This window comes from Syzygium oleosum, unplaced genomic scaffold, assembly GCF_021117445.2.
Source record: "Syzygium oleosum isolate NSW1041296 unplaced genomic scaffold, Sole_v2.1 Sole_v2.17, whole genome shotgun sequence".
Lineage (NCBI taxonomy): Eukaryota > Viridiplantae > Streptophyta > Magnoliopsida > Myrtales > Myrtaceae > Syzygium > Syzygium oleosum.
Window position 1 is genome coordinate 3820391 of NW_026607501.1, and position 19124 is coordinate 3839514.

Consider the following 19124-nt stretch of genomic DNA (forward strand, 5'->3'; position numbering starts at 1 on the left):
AAAAGTATGTGCTCGGTTGGTCAATTTCTTAATCAATGCTTTTCCAAAATTTGAAATGTAGCCACTTGTGCATGTTTAATAAAAAAATTTAAAGTGGAGAACTATCACTATCACGTATAAATATAAAACGATAGACAAACGAGGTGGGATATATTAATACCCCTCTTGTACGCAAATCGAATTAAGAACCACAAATCGGATTTGACTAATTGAGGGCGACCCACGCGAAAATAAATTGGGATACAAAAGCTTGTCAAAATTTAATTCAAAGATCTAACACAATAAGTGTATGAAGACCGCGTATATAAAGATAATACAAAATCCCCTAGACAAGCGATGTTAGTACTTTAATACTCTAAGCTAAAGTTAATTTCTCTCGAGATTGATAAAGTATAAGTACTTGCACGTAGTGAATGGAAGAGATAAATATTTTTTGTTTGGGGAAATTTCGAAGGTGGGTTTTATCAATTGGTTGCAACTTAAAATATAGTCTTACGGAAATGTGGTGGTTTCTTTTTCAGAAAGATGTCTTTTCTCCTTTCTTGCTATAATTGTCTTTCGGAACTGAACAACTCCTTATGGCGGGGAGTTCCAGTTGAGTCTTAGGTCCCAGTACTCCGAGGACATAAAAATAATAGGGGGTAGAGGCAGCTCTCATGTCTCGATAAAGATAGTGGCTAGGTTAACACCCGTAAGATTTTAGTAAAATCCTCCTAAGCAAGAGGTTAAACTGCTTCAACATATCTTAGATGTAAAACACACAGAGGGTATTTCCTCCTCTTGAAAAAGACGAAGATATATGAGAAATTGAGAGGAGCAAGACGTGGGAGCACCGGCACAATAAAATAAGAAACACAGTCTCCGCTTGCCGCGTTATTGCCTTTGATCATATTCCTCCTAGGAATTGGTACCTAAAAAAAGTATTATTTTCAATAATACTTGAGGCCTGAGCGATTTATGAGCCTTAGCAATTTTCTGTAATTGAAAATGGTGGCAAGTTATTGCTTCCAATGTGGGTCACCATCTTCATCAACGTGAATCACGAGAGATGGGCCCGATTCGGCTTGACCCAGGAGCCATGGCCCTTTGCCATCCACTGATCTTTAACCAAGTTGCTTTTTCTGGGGGCTGATTTATCATCGGGCAAAAGTTTACGGAAACTCGTCCAGATGACAGTTTAGCCGCCTCAGTTCTGCTGAGGCTCCGATCCCCTTCTGTGTTTCTAGTCTATCTAAAACGCTGCAAGCCCATCTTTGAAGGAGATGGGCAAAGCTGCTTTGATTAGTCGGGGCTGCCGTGTGCAGGAATTGTAAGATGCGGAATACTAGTCCAAGTCCTCCCAAGTCAAGTCTACAATTATACAACAGCTCAAGCTGCTTGGCTAGTTTCCACTTGATTCCTCCTCCTCCTTCTCCTTCTCCTTCTCCTTAGCTTTTGTCTCGGGCGCCAAAGTCTTGGTCTTTGGATGACTTAAGACAAAGAGGTTCACACATCGGGGGTCAAGTCATTCCCCAAAAGCAGCATTGTTCTTATCCCTCTTGCATCCTCTTCCTTTTTACATGCACCCTCCTCCCCTGTTTTTGCTCCAAACACCATCTCCATTCGGATGGATCTTACCATGTCGTGTTCCTCCCTCTCCTTGCTCTTCTTCATCTCCCTCCATATTCACTTCCTGGTGCCAGGTTCTGGCAAATTCCTGCCGTTCCGAGAGTGCGCTCCTTTCGTTTGCGGAGATAAAAATATCAGCTATCCTTTTAGGCATAATGAGCGACCGACTCACTGTGGATATCCAGGCTATGAGCTCGGATGTGACGGACATAACCCAACCCTGGTTATGGAGTCCCTGACATATCGGGTAATCCACATGAATACGAACATGCAGATCCTTGAAGTGGCAAGGAAGGATTTATCGGACGATTTATGTCATGGAGCACATGTCAACACCACTTTGAACTCCAGTCTCTTCAACTACACTTCCAGTGACCTCAATTCCATCTTATTCTACGATTGCGATTCATCGCCGATCTTTGGATCTTATCCGTTCTCGTGTCCTACGTCTGGAGATAGCTACTTTGCTCCAGTTGTGGACCTTGAACACCTACCACAAGAGCTATGCAACTTCAGTGTCCTTGTCCCAATTTCACAAAGTGATGAAGCTCCAGATCGACCACCACCATCGGAGGACAGCGATTTTGGTGCTCCTATTAATCATGCTGCTCGAATTAGTGAGATCCTGAACAAAGGCTTTGAGATCACCTGGATTGCCAACACAGCGCAGTGTGAAAATTGCACTGAATCGGGGGGAATATGCGGGTACGACTGGAAAAGGCAACGATTCAATTGTTTCTGCACTGATGGAGCCTATTCACCGACCTGCAACGGAACACGAGTTCCAGGAAGCTTCCCTTCAAGTATGTATACTTACTCTCACCTATTTTGTGGTTTTCAATTAGCTAAAGCCGTTCAATGAGATGGATTGCTGGGCATAACCTTCCCTTTGCTTGTTAATTGGAAAACAACCTGCTCATGCCCCTAGAGCCTGACAATCTCTTTTTGCTGGGCATACCCTTCCCTCTAATACAATGAAGTGCAGTCATCTCATCATCGCTACGACATGATCATGTTACAATTTCGACTCCGAGTTTTAAAACTTAATCACCCCATTCTCAACAACCTTCCTTGCCTTAATCGTTTGATCATTAGGTCGGTATCTGCGACCCCCAAGATTCAACTGTTTAAATACATCGATTGAATATGCTCCGAGTTTACTGTAAAATTTCACGTCATGGACAAGTGATCTAGATCGGAATACGTTAGCCGATAAGTCAATTAACCTAAAATTTAGGTTTGACTTGTTCTTTACTTGTCATTACATGGACTCTTGACCCCTCAAATGGCCTAGACTTTTTCGCAGTGAGAACATTAAAAAAGTTTCACTTTTCAATTTCAACTGCTTAGGAAGAAATCCGTAGGAAATTTCTTCCCATGTTTCCTGGCCACATCTTCCTCATCACTTCCAACCCCAGACCCAGTTTCAACGTTCGATAGCCATCTTTTAGATTTCCATCCTTCACGAAATTTCAGAAGACTGAAACTTGTCTCGGTCAAAGTCAACGGTCAGAATAGTTTTTTTTTTATATTATACTGAGGAGGAATTAACCACATCCATCTCTTTCACACTTCAGTCTTCGGAGAAAGCGAATAAGAACAGAATTTTTCCATTCTCAGCATGCCCCTCTGAACTCTAAACCCTCATTTCACATAATATTCTCCACCCATTATAGCATGAACTTGCTCAAATGGGTGACGCAGCCCCTCTCCTTCTCTCCTCCCCTTCACACTCCATCCTCGTCTTCGTCCTTGTCGTCCCATGAGTTCTTTTGTTGATGGAAGGAGATTGGCAAAGCTCGTTTGATTAGTCGGGGCTGCCGCGTGAAGGAATTGTACGATGCGGAATACTAGCCCAAGTCCTCCAAAGTCAAGTATACAATTAGCCAACAGCTCAAGTTGCTTGGCTAGTTTCCACGTGCCTCCTCCTCCTCCTTCTTCTTCTTCTTTTTTAGCTTTTGTCTCGGGCGCCAAAGTCTTGGTCTTCGGATGACTTAAGACAAAGAGGTTCTCATTTTAGTGCATTGGGGGTCAAGTCATCTCCCAAAAGCAGCATTGTTCTTATCCCTCTGCATCCTCTTCCTTTTTACATGCACCCTCCTCCCTTGTTTTGCTCCCAACGCCATCTCCCTTCGGATGGATCTTACCATGTCGTGTTCTTCTCTCTCCTTGCTCTTCTTCATCTCCCTCCATATTCACTTCCTCTTGCCAGCTTCCAGCGAATTCCAGCCGTTCCAAGAGTGCGCTCCTTTTCATTGCGGAGATCAACAAATCAGCTATCCTTTCAGGCATAAAGAGCAAAAAAGTTACTGTGGGTATCCCGGCTACGAGCTCGGCTGTGACGGACATAACCTGACCCTTCTCTCCATGGAGTCCCTGGAATATCGGGTAATCCACATGACTATGAGCACGAAGATCCTTGAGGTGGCAAGGATGGATTTATCGGCCGATATATGTCTTGGAAGATATGTCGACACCACTTTAAACTCCATTCTCTTCGACTACACTTTCAATGACCGCAATTCCACCGTATTCTATGATTGCAATTCATCGCCGGTCCCTGAATCTCATCGATTCTCTTGTCCCCAATCTCAAGATGGCTACTTTGCTCTTGATGTGGACCATGCAAACCCACCACACGAGCTATGCAAGTTCAGTGTCCTTGTCCCAATTTCACAGAGTGATGACGCTCCAGCTCTACCACCACTACCACCGGAGGACAGCGCTGTTAGTGCTCCTATTAATCGTGCTGCTATTAGTTTGTTGCTGAACAAAGGCTTTGAGATCACCTGGATTGCCGACACATCCCAGTGCGAAAATTGCACTGAATCGGGGGGGATATGCGGGTTTGGCTGGAAAGGGAAAAAATTCAATTGTTTTTGCGCCGATGGAGTCCATTCAACGACTTGCGACCAAAAGGGTATGTATGCTTACCCTCGCCTAATATCTGGTTTTCATTTAGCTAATGTTCTTCCATGTGAGGGATACTGGGCTTGCTTGTTAATTGGACAACGCCCCGCTCATGCATTTGAAAGCCTGACAATGTCATTTTGCTGGGCATGCCCTTCCCTCTCATATGATGAAGTGCAGTCATCTCATCCTCGCTATGCATGGTCATGATACAATTTAGACTCCGCATCCTAAAAACTTTATCACCCGTTCTCAACAGCCTTCCTTGCCTCAACTGTTGGATCATTAGGTTGGTATCTACGAACCCACGAGATCCAACGGTTTTAATACAAGTAATCTAGATCGGAATGCCTTACCCGAATAGTCAATTAACATAAAAATTTAGGTTTGACTTGTTCTTTACTACTCATAACATGAACTGTTGACCCCTCAAATGGGCTAGACTTTTTCACAAGTGGGAACCTAGAGAAAAGTTTCACTCTTCAAATTCAACTAAATGGAAAGAAATCCGGAGGAAATTGCTTTGCATGTGTCCTGGCCACTCCTTCCTCATCACTTCCTCATTACCTTTACGAAATGTCAGAAAACTGAAACTGGTCTCGGTCAAAGTCAATGGTCAGAATAGTTTTTTTGATATTATACTTAGAAGAATTAACCACATCCATCTCTTTCACACTTCAATCTTCGGAGAAAGTGAATAAGAAAAGAATTTCTCCATCCTCAGCATGCCCCTCTGAACTCTAAACCTTCATTCCACATGACATTATGCACCCATGAGAGCGTGAACTTACTCAAATGGGTGACGCGGCCCCTCTCCTTCTCTCGTCCCCTTCGCACTCCATCCTCGTCTTCGTCCTCATCGTCGCATGAGTTCGAAGGAGACGAAGATGTCCACTGTACCGAATGCCGCCGCTCTTTTAGCTGCGGAACCGTCCAAAATTTAACTTATCCTTTCTGGGGAGGCGATTGACCCCAATTCTGTGGACTCGAAGCATTCAAGGTCGAGTGCTCTGAGGACGAGTACCCTATCCTTGAGTACCAAGCGCAAAAGTACCGAGTCCTCAAGATTGATCAACATCTTCGTTCGTGCTTGCGTGAGTTTAGGAAATACTAGCATGATGGATTCCACTCTCTTCCATATGAACCCCGCCGTTAAGAGCCTCAGCATCTTCTATGGATGTCTGGACACGTTAAAGAACAAACACAACGAGTTCGAGTGCTTCTACAACGACTCCAGGAAGTCGGCTTTCTTCATGGATGACATTTTCTGCCGCCTCCTTCCAGTCCAAATGAATCTCCAAAACTTCATGTGTGGAGCTAATTGTCGCCAATCGGTCCTTGTCTTCATCTTCACCAACTTAGTCTATCAGGCTCTTTCGGATGATGCGCAATACGAGGCCAAAATGAATAATTGAGGCTCATAGATCATGTTCAAACGAATCTCCAAAAATATATATGCATTTTTTGAAAGTTTTAGGACTAAATTAGACATTCCCGACAAGTTTGAGGACTTAATTGTACTCTTTTAAAATTTTAAAACTCAATTGTACTTTCACGATAAATTTTAAGACTACCAATGCACTTATTCCTACCAAATATCATCAGTCACAGTTAGAGAAACTCGTCCAGATGAAGGTTAGCCTCAGTTTTTTAGGCTCCCATCCCACTTCTGTTTCTAGTCTTAGGCGATGGGCCTGCGCCTATCTAGAACGCTGCTAACTATTTCTTGAGGTCCTTATGAAGTGTCCTCAAGTGAATCGTGAACGAGATCAGCAAAGCTCGTTTGATTGGGCGGGGCTGCGTGTGGAAATTGTTGTGTAGGAGTCCAACTCCTCCTAAGTCAAGTTTACAATTAGCCATCAGCTCAAGCTAATTGGCTGGTTTCCACATGCCTTCTTCTCCTCCTCCTTTTTAGCTTTTGTCGCGGGCGCCAAAGTCCTGATCTTCGGATGACTAAGTCAAGAGGTTCTCATTTTAGTGCATTGGCGTCAAGTCGTTCCCCAAAAGCATCATTGTTCTTATCCCTCTTGCATCCTCTTCCTTTTTACATGTACCATCCCTTGTTTTGCTCCACACACCATCTCCCTTCGGATGGATCTTACCATGTCGTGGTCCTCCCTCTCCTTGCTCTTCTTCATCTCAGTCCATATTCACTTCCTGGTTCCAGCTTCTTGCGAATTCCGGCCGTTCTTAGATTACGATCCTTTTGTTTGCGGAGATCAACAACTCAGTTATCCTTTCAAGCATGTTACGCAACCAAGTTACTATGGGTATCCAGGCTACGAGCTCGACTGTGACGGAGATAACTTTACCCTGTCCATGGAGTCCCTAGAATATCGTGTGATCCACATAGATAGGAGTGCAAAAATCCTCAAGGTGGAGAGGTCGGATTTATCAGACGATATATGTCTTCCAAAATATGTGGACACTGCTTTAAACTTCAGTCTCTTTGACTACGCTTCCCAGTACTTCAATTTCACCTTATTCTACGGTTGCAACTCATCATCGACCCCCCAACTTTATGATCGGTTCCCTTGTCCCCTGTCTAGAGATGGCTACTTTGCTTTTGATCCGTTCTGTGAAACAGTGCTACACAAGCTATGCAACTTCATTGTCCTTGTTCCAATTTCACTAAGTGAAGCTCCAGGTCTACCAACACCACCACCGGAGGGCGGTGACCATGGTACTACTGTTATTGGTGCTACTATTAGTGAGTTACTGAACAAAGGCTTTGAGATCACCTGGATTGCCGACACAACGCAGTGCGACAATTGCACTGAATCGGGGGGAATATGTGGGTATAACTGGGAAAGGAAACGATTCAATTGCTTCTGTCTTAATGGAGCCTATTCACCGACCTGCAACGGAAAGCGAGTTTCGGGAAGCTTCCCTGCGAGTATGTATGCTTACTCTCACCTGTTATGTGGTTTTTAATTAGCTAAAGCTGTTCAGTGAGATGGATTGCTGGGCGTAACCATCCCTTTGCTTGTCAATTGGAAAACAACCCGCTCATGCCCCTAGAGCCTCACAATCTCAATTTGCTGGGCATACCCTTCCCTCTAATGAAATGCAGTCATCGATAAGGTTACAATTTAGACTCCTAGTTTTAAAACTTCTGTCATCCCATCCTCTGCAACCTTTCTTGCCTTAATCGTTTGATCATAAGGTCGGTATCTGTGACCCCAAAGATCCAACGATTTAAATACATCGAGTGAAGATCCAAATTCACCGTAAACTTTCACACCAGGGAAGAGTAATTCAAATGGGAGTAGTGCATTAGCCGATAAGTCAGTTAACCTAAAACTTGACTTGTTCTTTACTACTCATAACGTGGACTCTTGACCCCTCAAATAGGCCAGACTTTTTCACATGTGGGAACCTAGAAAAAAGTTCTTCACTCTTCAAATTCAACTACATGGGAAGAAATCCGGAGGAAATTGCTTTGCATTTTTCCTGGCCACTCCTTCATCATCACCTTCGCGAAATGTCAGAAGACTGAAATTGGTCTCGGTCAAAGTCAGCGGTCAGAATAGTTTTTTTTATATATTATACTTAGAAGAATTAACCAGATCCATCTCTTTCACACTTTAGTCTTTGGAGAAAGTGAATAAGAAAAGAATTTCTCCATCCTCAGCATGCCTCTCTGAACTCTAAACCTTCATTCCACATGATATTCTGCACCCGTGAGAGCGTGAACTTACTCAAATGGGTGACGCAGCCATTCTCCTTCTCTCCTTCACTTCACACTCCATCCTCGTCTTCGTCCTGGTCACCCTCATCGTTCCACGAGTTCTTTTGTGCGAGGGAGACGACGATGTCCACTATACTGAATGCTGCCGCTCTTTTAATTGCGGAACCGTCGAAAATCTAACTTATCCTTTCTGGGGAGGCGATCGACCCCAATTCTGTGGACTTGAAGGATTCAAGGTCAAGTGCTCTGAGGACGAGTACCCTATTCTTGAGTACCAAGAGCAGAAGTATCGAGTCCTCAAGATTGATTAACATCTTCATACTATGTGGATCACAAGGACGGATCTAATGAACAGTACGTGCTTGCGTGAGTTTGTGAATACTCGCATGATGGATTCCACCCTCTTTCATATGACCCCAGCCATTAAGAGCCTCAGCATCTTCTATGGATGCTATGGCACGTGGAAGAACATAAGCAACGAGTTCGAGTGCTTGTACGATGACTTCAGGAAGTCAGCTTTCTATATGGACGATGTCTTCTTGAACGGACAGCTCCCGTTTGACGTCACCAGCTGCCTCACGAGCATCAAGGTTCCCGTTCTTCGGAGCGTGCTTGATGATGTCGGAAGAGGCAATATCAGCTTGCTGAAAGCTCTGAATCAAGGGTTCGATGTTCAGTATAGTGACCAACCTGAGTGCTCCGCATGTGCTTCTTCTGGCGGGTTTTGCGGTAGCAACTCCTCTTCGCCATCATCTAGTTTCACGTGTTATTGCCGCGACAAACCCTACGCTCGTCCCTGCAATCACCCAGGTACGTTCTTTAGGTAGCATTCCCAGGTGATCATTCTCAACTTCATTTGGTGGGTTCTTGTTTATATCGGCACGTGAGATTCTGTTTTCGACTGTGTAGAATATGCACGAAAATCACTAAACCTCGAGCTGCCGCGGAGTTAGTTTCGATTAGTACCTCGAAGATCATATGGCCAATGGACCTCAAGAATTTGTCGAGGGAAAACTCTATCCGATCGAATCTGATCCGCTTGTTTCTTTTGTTGGAAATTCGATGGCGCCATACTTTGTTTTGTCTTCCTCCATCTAAGAACGTCAAGCGACAAGAATTAAAACTTTTACTTTTCATTATTCTTTGTGGTGGCGCGAAGCAAGAGGAAATTTCAACTTAGCCACTGCTTGGCCAGCAATTCTTCATGAGAGAGAGAGAGAGAGTCGTTTTCGCTGACTAGTCACGAAGATCATGTTGAAATGTCAATGGTCAATGGAGAAGGAGCTCCTGAGAAGCACCCCTTAGATTGGACTTCATTTTAGCCCCAGCATACCTTTCGATTTAGGTCCATAAAAAGTCCCAAAACTATGGGTCCACCGATGTGGATTTGAGCCCATAATTTAGACTATAGGGTCCTTAAAGTCAATATCTGTTAAATTTGCAACTATATATATATATATATATATATATATATATATATATATATATATATATATATATAATTCCAAGACCGCGTCGGGTCCTAAACTACGCTAAGGGGAGTGGGAACTCGGACATGGGATAAGAATCGAGTGACATGTTATTAATTTTTGTCCGCGCCAAAGTTTGGTATTGGGAAAGGAAAAAAAATTAGACAACCAATAATTAATTTGCGTTTCTTGTTTTGCCTTCCTCCATCTAAGAATATCACGCGACAAGAATGACTTTTCACTTTGGTGGCGCAAAGCAAGAGGAAATTTCAAGTTGTCTACTGCTTGGCCATCAATTCTTTATGAGAGAGACTCGTTTTCGCTGGCTTGTCACGAAGATTCGTATAATGGTGTCGCCACCTACCCCTCGATGTAAATTTAGAGGTAATTATTCATGGGAATGTTCCAAATGGCATATCCCAAAAAATGGCTCAAAAAAACATCATTCTTTTGGTTCATCCATAAGGTTCACTAACCATGAACATGGATTCCCTTTTAATCCATGCCTCGCATGACACGGGATCATTTTTTTATGTTTTTATCAATTAGGAGTCGCCACTAGCCTTTGTTGGGAGTTGGTTAGAATACACAATCGAAACGCAGGAATTTTACTTCAATTTCTTATGAAACCGAAGATCTAGTTCGAGGACTAGGTTACATTAGTGTTTCCATTAACGCCCTTTCGGTACCGCTAACTTGTTTGGCTGTTATCTAAATGGCCATATATTTGAGTTTACCATTGTTATGTCAAGTCTTAATCCACTAAGGCTGCGCATGACAACTTACCAAACAGTGTTTGATTCTGTTCTTTTGTTCCCAGAATCAGTTTGGGAACAGAAATGCGTTTGTTTAATTTTTTGATTCTGGGCACAATTTTGTCAAAAATTGTTCCCAGAATCAATTTTCAAGAATAAAAAAAAAGTAGCTTCTTGATTCTGGGAACAATTTTGAGAATCAATTTTTTTTTTCTTCTTCCTTTTCTTGGTTTTTAATGTAGCTTTTAATGTTCGGCCCAAGGACCGCCCTCGCCGGATCTGACGAGAATAAAATATTTTAATAAAAATATTTTACCGGCCATGGCCGACGACGTGCCATGGCCAAAAAAATAAAAAATATATTTTTAATAAAAATATTATTAATAAAAATATTTTACGCCATGGCAGTGACTGTGCCATGGCAAAAAAGAAAAAATATATATTTTTAATAAAAATATTTTAATAAAAAAAATATTTTACCGGCCATGGCCAGGGACCAGGCTATGGCAAAAAAAAAATAAAAATGTATATTTTTAATAAAAATATTTTAATAAAAAATATTATTAATAAAAAAAATATTTTACAGGCCATGGCCGGCGATCAGGCCATGGCCAAAAAAAAGAAAAAAATATATTTTTAATAAAAATATTTTAATAAAAAAATATTTTACTAGCCATGGCCGGCGACCAGGCCATGGCCAAAAAAAATAAAAATATTTTAATAAAAAAAATATTTTACCGGCCATGGCCAGCGACTAGGCCATGGCAAAAAAAAATAAAAATGTATATTTTTAATAAAAATATTTTAATAAAAAATATTTTAAATAAAAAAAATATTTTACAGGCCATGGCCGGCGATCAGGCCAGGGCCAAAAAAAAGAAAAAAAAATATTTTTAATAAAAATATTTTAATAAAAAAATTATTTTACTAGCCATGACCGGCGACCAGGCCATGGCCAAAAAAAATAAAAATATTTTAATAAAAAATATTATTAATAAAAAGAAATTTTGTGGCGTTACCAAACGCATTTCTGTTCTTTTTCTATTCCAGGGATGGAATTTTTGGACAGTTAACAAACGCCTTAAAATGCTCAGAATCAATTCCGGGCACAGAATAAAAAAGAATCATTTCTGAGCAGAATCTGTTCCCGGGCACAGAATCGTTGTCATGCGCAGCCTAAATGTCCATGCATCTTGTTTTTGTGCTTTTTCATTTATGATTTTAAACTAACCCTAAGAAAATAGAAAATTAACAAGCAATGTATTGAAAAGACAGAGCGTAAAATAAACACTCAATGAAATTGAAAGGCGAGCTAATCTAAGAACAAGGAATGAAAACCCGTAACTCGTCAGGTGTTTATTACACAACAAATTGAGGACTCGAGACATGGTCGGGTGTCATGATTGGTACAAAATGAGATTGGATTGGACATTGGTATTTAACCTCCATTCTTAGTTAATCTATTCGTTGTTGGCCAATATGACCAGTCTAGCATGCCATATATTCACATCATTATCATGAGAGTTAGAAGATGTAAATAAGCAATAACAAACATCAACATCTCTAAGTCGATATTCAATACAATGAAACCATCTAGAAAATATTCCGAACCATAATTACTTGTTCCCATAGACAAGTCAACACCATTATTATGAAAGTTTAATTTAAAACCAAGCTTAACTGAAACCAACATAAAAACTAAGTTCCGACGAATTTCTAGAGCATATAATACATTATGTAGGAACAAGGTGTGACCACCATGCATATTCAATTAGCAGGCGCCAATCCCTTTAACTTCCAGTCTGGAATTGTTTCCCACACATATCTACTTTGTTCCTTGTGGAACTCATCGAAACTCCATGAAGGTATCTCTATCCTTCGCTCCATGGTCTATGGCCCCTAAGTCTACAGTCCACGAAAGATGAGATTCAGTTAGAAAAATCGAACTAGAAACATAAATAGTACTCTCAAATGTACAAAGGGTTTCTACCATCTTTGGCTCGTCACAGTCAGAAGCAAAGTGACCTTTCTTTCCACAGTTAAAACATTTCACTTTTGAGATGTTCTTTTTTAAAGGATGCTTTCCTTTTCCATGTTGGTTAAACCTTGGTTTCTTCCCCGAAGAATTTGCTTCATTGCCCTTCCACTTCTTAAACCCACCATGACGCTTACGCTTGAAGCCTGAAGCCCCTTATGAGCTAGAACCAGCAAAATAAATGTCAGTTTCTAGTTTAGTAGCCAAAAGGCGATCCTCCTCTAGCTCAAGATAGAGCATAGCATCCTCAAAAGTTTTTATGTTTTCATTGTGGGTCAAGTGGACTTTCATATGGTCCCAGCTTTGAGGCAAAGAACGGATTACTGCTTGCACTTGCTGCTCATCAGTTAATATGTGGCCAGCATCTTTCAGTTCATCAATCATGTTTAACATACATCTCAAATATTGTTTCATGGTTTGTCCATGAGGCATCTTATAGGAGTCAAACCTTATAGTGAGTTGTCTCGGTTTAGTAACAAATGATTAACCAAACCTAGCTGCTAATGCTACCCACATGTCTTTAGCATTGTCAAAACGCCTGAAGTCTCGCATGATATCATTTTCCATACTACTCAGCAATGTAATGCGAGCAATAGAGTTCCTTTTCTTCCATGCAATAAATGCTTCTTTATCCCTTTTATGTTGTGTATTATTTCCATCTTCAGGTTCTTCCATAACTAGATTAAGAGCTTCTAGTGCTTCTTGCTCTTCAAGCACATACTAGATTTTCATATTCCAAATTTCATAATTTTCGCCGTTCAATTTCTCTTCTTTGTTGAGCTCAGCTACAATATTCTTAAATGCTGAAGCCATAAAATCTGAATACAAAGTTCTTTAGACATATTTGCACGAATTATTGATGCCTAACATAAATGCATCAACTTTACACAAACTAATTACATTAATGAGCAATTTCATATAAGGTTTTAGATTTAAAAGGTCACTATGTTCCTAATCATCATCTACGAATCCTAATTTGAAATTTTCATCAATATAATTATATATGCAAATTTAAGTTCTTTAAAGTTACTAAAACTTTCTAGAACTTCCCAATTATAATATACCATGAATAAACCAACATCAATTTAAAATACTGTTATTGAATATTCACAACTAAATATCTCATAAACAATGCATAAGACAAACAAGAAAGAAAATATCAACATAAAAATAAAAAAAATTCACTAATGACAACAAGTCCTAAAGAAATAACCTCAATATTCATAAATCTTCACAAGAGTGGGGATAGACTCATAGAAGTCCATAGGAAATTCTATGGTTGAAACTGGTAGCCAAGAGAAGACCATTGCTGGACGCACTAATCTGTGCCAGGTCGAATTCATCGCGAGCATTGATGTCTTCGTTGCCCCAATCTTAATATACTATTTCAGAAAAGCTTCCACAAGAATATCATATTGTGGACATTCGTCGAGTTCCCAAAGATCATCAATGATTGTTTGCCATTCTTTAAGAAGGGTATCTGACAAGGCATCGACTTTGTCAGCATCTTTCGTAAGGAAACCTCTCCAAATTATATGTTGTATTATTTTGTTGACCTTGATAACATGTTCCAACATGTTAACATTACCATCCCATCAATAAACGGCCAACTCTTTTCTTAATCTTAAAAGGTTCAATTTTTGTGCCTTCGTCCTCGGTATTTTGGGAGTGCGAATGATTCATACCATCGTTTTTGTAACAAATACATAATATTAAAAAGGATTACTCATAATCCATGATACAACAAAAAATTGGGTTTTTTTATTAATTTTTTTAATTATTAAAAAAAATGAAGGGCAGAATCGTAATTTTGCGGAGACGAGCAACAGGCGCGTGCACGTGCTTGTACCGCTACGTAGGTGTGAACCTTGAACAGCACGCGCACGTGCCTGCTATTACCGCTCATGTGTGCGACGCACGCGCCTATGTTTACTGCGCACGTGTGCATGCCACACGCCGACAACGAAACAATGACTTGTGGCCACGCGTGGGGGCGCGTGCAACATTCCCCAGAGGCGAGCTACCTACTGTTTTGCTCGTCTTGATGAGATCTATCACCCTATGTGATCAAAAACAATTTTCATCGAAAAAATAATTTCGAGAAAGATTCAACCGGTACAGTTGTCTTTAACTTCGAGTCTCTTCTAATTTCCAGGTTCATAATGACTATCCATACAGCAATTTCAGGGCAGTACTACTGATCTACTTATCAAACAATAAGCAAAAACTTGACATCAAAACAAAAAAATCATAACCTGGCTTCGATACCAATGTTGGGAAACAAATTTCGCATTCTACGCAATGTTGGAAATAAATTCCCAATTATACACTTGAGAAACATGCCCAGGAAATTCATGTATCATTGATCAAACTGGGTATATTACAATTACGAACATTCCTTATGTCCCCATATTAAATGCCTTTTGCAACAGCCTTGAAAGAGAGTTCTTCCTTTTTTGTTCAATCTTTAGTCGTAGTTCTTGTTATTCGTCTACTGCCTTCTTCTTGTCTCTTTTTTTCAGAAGAAAACAACGCAACCCCCATTTGGAAGTTAGATCCCACTAAAATACAAGTAACTGCCTTTTGCAGTTACTTTTGTTAAACATGAGCTTATTTGCCCAACATGGGCGGCCTACAAACTATCATTTGAAATAAATTATTGATAGAGGTGAACTGAGCACTTAATTAAATCTTTGCACAAATCTGATCATTTGTGTACTAAAACTGTTTTTCCTGATATTCAATTGATCTATCATTTCTACATGCTGTGGCTAACGTCCTTAAGCTTTTCCAATTTCTTCGCCTTGGCTTAGACTGTGGACTCGCTTACAGCTGCAAACAAAACTCTCCGATCTCTTGGGTCCCAAGATATCTTATTGGAACCTCATATATTTTGATGTTTCTATCTTTCTGCAATAGTTTGCGAGTTATCAATTGGGTGTTTACGATTCAAGATGCTTGAAAATTCTTACCTGAACATGAGCTGCCTGCTTGTTCTATCTGCGGAACGACTTCTAATCAAGCCTATAGGTCTGTTTAGAAGCCAAAAGAGTTGAGACATGTTTAGAACATACCGCCCATTCAATAAGTCCCACAGAAAGTTTATATCTGTCTTCGCCTCTTATATCACATCGTTGATCATATTGTAGAGCCACTTCTATAGCAGCTAGAAATTTTTATTTCCTGTCTTCCAGTGGATTCCATGATAGCTCTAGAATTCAGGATTTTAGCTAATTTCTATCCTCGTCAGTGAATCAGCCACAGATCCATTTGCATGTGTTTCCAATTTCTCTGGAAAGATGTCACTAATTGATTCATGAAAAAAGTTCAAGAGGAGGATCGAGCCAAACTGGTGAAATTGTAATATTTTCACTCTATCGTGGTGTTTTTTCTTTCTTGAAACTGAATGTGCTATAACCTCATGATGAGCCCTCATCTTTATATCTCTTTGACACTTCATCTGTTTGCAATTCGTTGACACATTTTTCACTTTTGATGACTACTGTCTCAGGAAACAAAAAGATGGGTCTCAAAGTTGGAATAGGTAATTATTTCAAGACTCTCTTCCACTTCTCTACACTCTCCTCTGCAATTTGTTCTGACCTTTTGACAGTATGCTTCCCTCATTGCCCAATGGAATAATGTCTCCTCTTCCCTAATTGCCCAATGGAATAATGTTTCCAATATAATCTTAGAAGCCTTGATGAAGTGATGAAGTGAGATTGCTGTTCAAAAATATTCTTCGTTTTATTAGGAATGGCGGCATTAGGAGCTGGAATTGTGGTCACCCTTATCTTAATGCGAGCTTTGATAAAGCAGAGGAGCGTACATTTCGATGGCGAAATGAAAATCGAGGGACTCGTCTCTTCGAGAAGATACACCTACAAAGACATCAAGAGGATGACCAACTCTTTCGAAGAAAAGTTAGGCCAGGGAGGCTATGGCTGCGTGTACAAAGGCAAGCTTGGAGACAGTCAACTGGTGGCGGTGAAGATTCTAAAGAAACTGAAAGGCGATGCAGAAGAATTTTTCAATGAAGTTGCGAGCATAAGCAGGACTTCTCATGTCAATGTTGTTAGCCTTTTGGGGTTCTGTTTTGAGGGAAGCAAAAGAGCTTTGGTTTATGAGTTCATGCCCAACGGATCACTCGAGAAGTTCATATTCAACAGGAGTAACACTTTGGAGGTAGATCGGCAATTGAGTTGGGACACATTGTACCAGATTTCCCTTGGCATAGCTCACGGGCTAGAGTACTTGCATAGAGGCTGCAACACGAGGATCTTGCACTTTGACATAAAGCCTCACAACATTCTCCTCGATGCAAACTATTGTCCCAAGATTTCTGACTTTGGTCTTGCCAAAATATGCTCGAGACAAGAGAGCATTGTGTCAATGCTAGGTGCCCGGGGTACCCCTGGATACATTGCTCCGGAGCTGTTCATGAGGAACATTGGAGGGGTTTCTCACAAATCGGATGTCTATAGCTACGGTATGATGGTTTTGGAGATGGTCGGCAGGAGGAAAAACATTGAAGTCGCGGTAGATCGTACCAGCGAAACTTACTTCCCTCATTGGGTCCACCGACGGCTGGAGCTCCGACAAGAGCTTGGGCTGCACGGAATCACAAATGAGGAGGACGAAGCAATTGCAAAGAAGATGATTGTAATTGGTTTATGGTGCATTCAAATCGATCCGAGAGCTCGACCATGTATGACCCAAGTTGTGGAGATGCTAAAAGGAAGTGTTGACACCTTGCAATTTCCTCCCAAACCATTGCTGTCATCACCCTCAAGATCGCTCGCAGCTTGTCCATGTGAAAGTTCGTCTCTGCAAGAGGGTAATGACTCGAGTTGGGGTTATTCAATATCAATTATAAGAGACCGACTTAGTTTGTAACAGGCTCTTTGAAAGGAAAAAAAAAATTTCCAGCATTATCTTCACTTTTAGGGGCATTACATTTTGTCTTGATTTATATTTAAGTCATTGTTGTTACGATGGAAAAATTAACAGTAATAAAAAAAATAGAGTTGCATTTAATTAAGGCTGCGTTAGTTTCACAAAAAATATAACATTTCTAGCAAATGTGTTCGAGGAAGTCATTTTCTTGGAAAATGATAATATTTTTCGATATTTGACTTAAACCTAAAAATAAACTGAAAAATATTTTGTCGTTTGGTATGGAAAATCTGTTTTGATTTTCCTAATAGGCATCTACTATTCGGGCGTTAATTACTTGCGCATAGCCATCGGGAGAACTGGGTACGGACACTAGAGTCTCGGGTTTGGCCTAAATAGACCCCGATCCGGGTGCCGAGGATCGAGGCATAGACACGTGGGTCCTGAGTGTGGGCTCAATGGACCTAAGCGTGGGCACTGGGGCCTCGAGCCTGACCTCGATGGACCAAGCACGGCCTTTGTGGACCTTGGCCCAAGTATTGGGGATCCAAGCTCAGGTAATGGGATCCCATGCTTGGCCTTTATGGGCGCAAGCTCGGGTATCAAGGCATCAGGTCCTCCCTTGATGGACCCCGGGCTTGGCCTTAATGGACCTAGGCACAGGCACTAGGGATTCGAACCTAGGCACCAAGATCCTAGGCAAGGCCTTGATGGACCTGGGCCCGAGCCTTGAAAAACTAGTCTTGGACGCTGGGAACCAGCGTTGAGGTTTCCATGCCCAAACGTAGAGTTTCAGATCCAAGCGTCCATATTTAGTCATATCTTAGAAAATGATTTTCGATTTTATAAAAAGGAAATCATTTTCTTGAATCTAAGCATAGGTGTTTCATCGACTAGGAAAACATTTTCCGTTGACTCGTTTTCCTAAGCGATCCAAACGCCAAAAAATGAGGATAATGTTTTCCACGAAACAGACAGAGCATAAGCAAACCAAACGCCGGAAATGAGGCTCCGTTTGTTTCGCGGAAAATGTTATATTTTTGGAAAAAAAATTTCAAGAAAATGACCATGTGTTTTTTATGTTTGGTTGAGACCTGAAAATGAAAAAGAAAATATTTTTTGTCGTTTGGAAAGGAAAACATTTTTTTCCTAAAAAAACCAAATTCTATTGTCCAGTTGAGAGCTCATGCCCATGTATAAAATGTACATATATAATTGAAGGATTATATTTATTTTTTTGCGAACGCTTTTGCGTCAAAAGCAGCTCCACGCCCACACTCTCCGCATCCGAATGCTTTTGCGTCAAACCAGATATGAATAACTACCACCACCACCATCTTCGTCGACTTGACAAATGCCCCAACTACTCAAGCACTAAACCCTAATTTCACTTGCCCCTGCCAACCACCACCACCGCAACAGTGACCAGATCTTCCCTTGTAGTGGTGCCTCACAAGCCGTCCCCCTCGTCGTCACCCTCAACTGCATGGAGGACTCGAGCAGTCCTCCCTCATTGTTGTCTCCTCTGTCGAGCTCGTCCCCCTCAGCCGCCTCACCTCCTCCAACTGCACCATCACCTCCGCCGTCCTCCGCCATTCCCTCACCTTTCTCCCTCGCACCACCCAGCGCTGCCTCCACCCCTATTAGCTCGTCCTCTACCTCGGCTCCATCAACCACGCCATTGACTCCACCCTTAATACCGAGCCAGGGTTTCACCTCGTCCATATGGACACCTCTCGAGCTGAGGAGATCACTGAAGA

At 41.2% G+C, this 19124-nt stretch overlaps 2 protein-coding genes across 2 annotated transcripts; both read left to right on the top strand.

Moving 5' to 3' along the window:
- Positions 1–1160: 1160 nt before the first annotated feature.
- Positions 1161–17407, top strand: LOC115664091 (LEAF RUST 10 DISEASE-RESISTANCE LOCUS RECEPTOR-LIKE PROTEIN KINASE-like 2.3). The gene is made up of 3 exons (XM_056319331.1): positions 1161–2411; positions 15980–16012; positions 16223–17407. Exons 1-3 carry the CDS (start codon positions 1607–1609, stop codon positions 17362–17364), a joined length of 1980 nt encoding a protein of 659 aa, XP_056175306.1. The 5' UTR covers positions 1161–1606; the 3' UTR covers positions 17365–17407.
- Positions 4541–7809, top strand: LOC115664092 (LEAF RUST 10 DISEASE-RESISTANCE LOCUS RECEPTOR-LIKE PROTEIN KINASE-like 2.7). Its single transcript, XM_030586039.2, has one exon. The coding sequence runs from the start codon at positions 6610–6612 to the stop codon at positions 7450–7452; it is 843 nt and encodes a 280-aa protein (XP_030441899.1). The 5' UTR covers positions 4541–6609; the 3' UTR covers positions 7453–7809.
- Positions 17408–19124: the final 1717 nt, after the last annotated feature.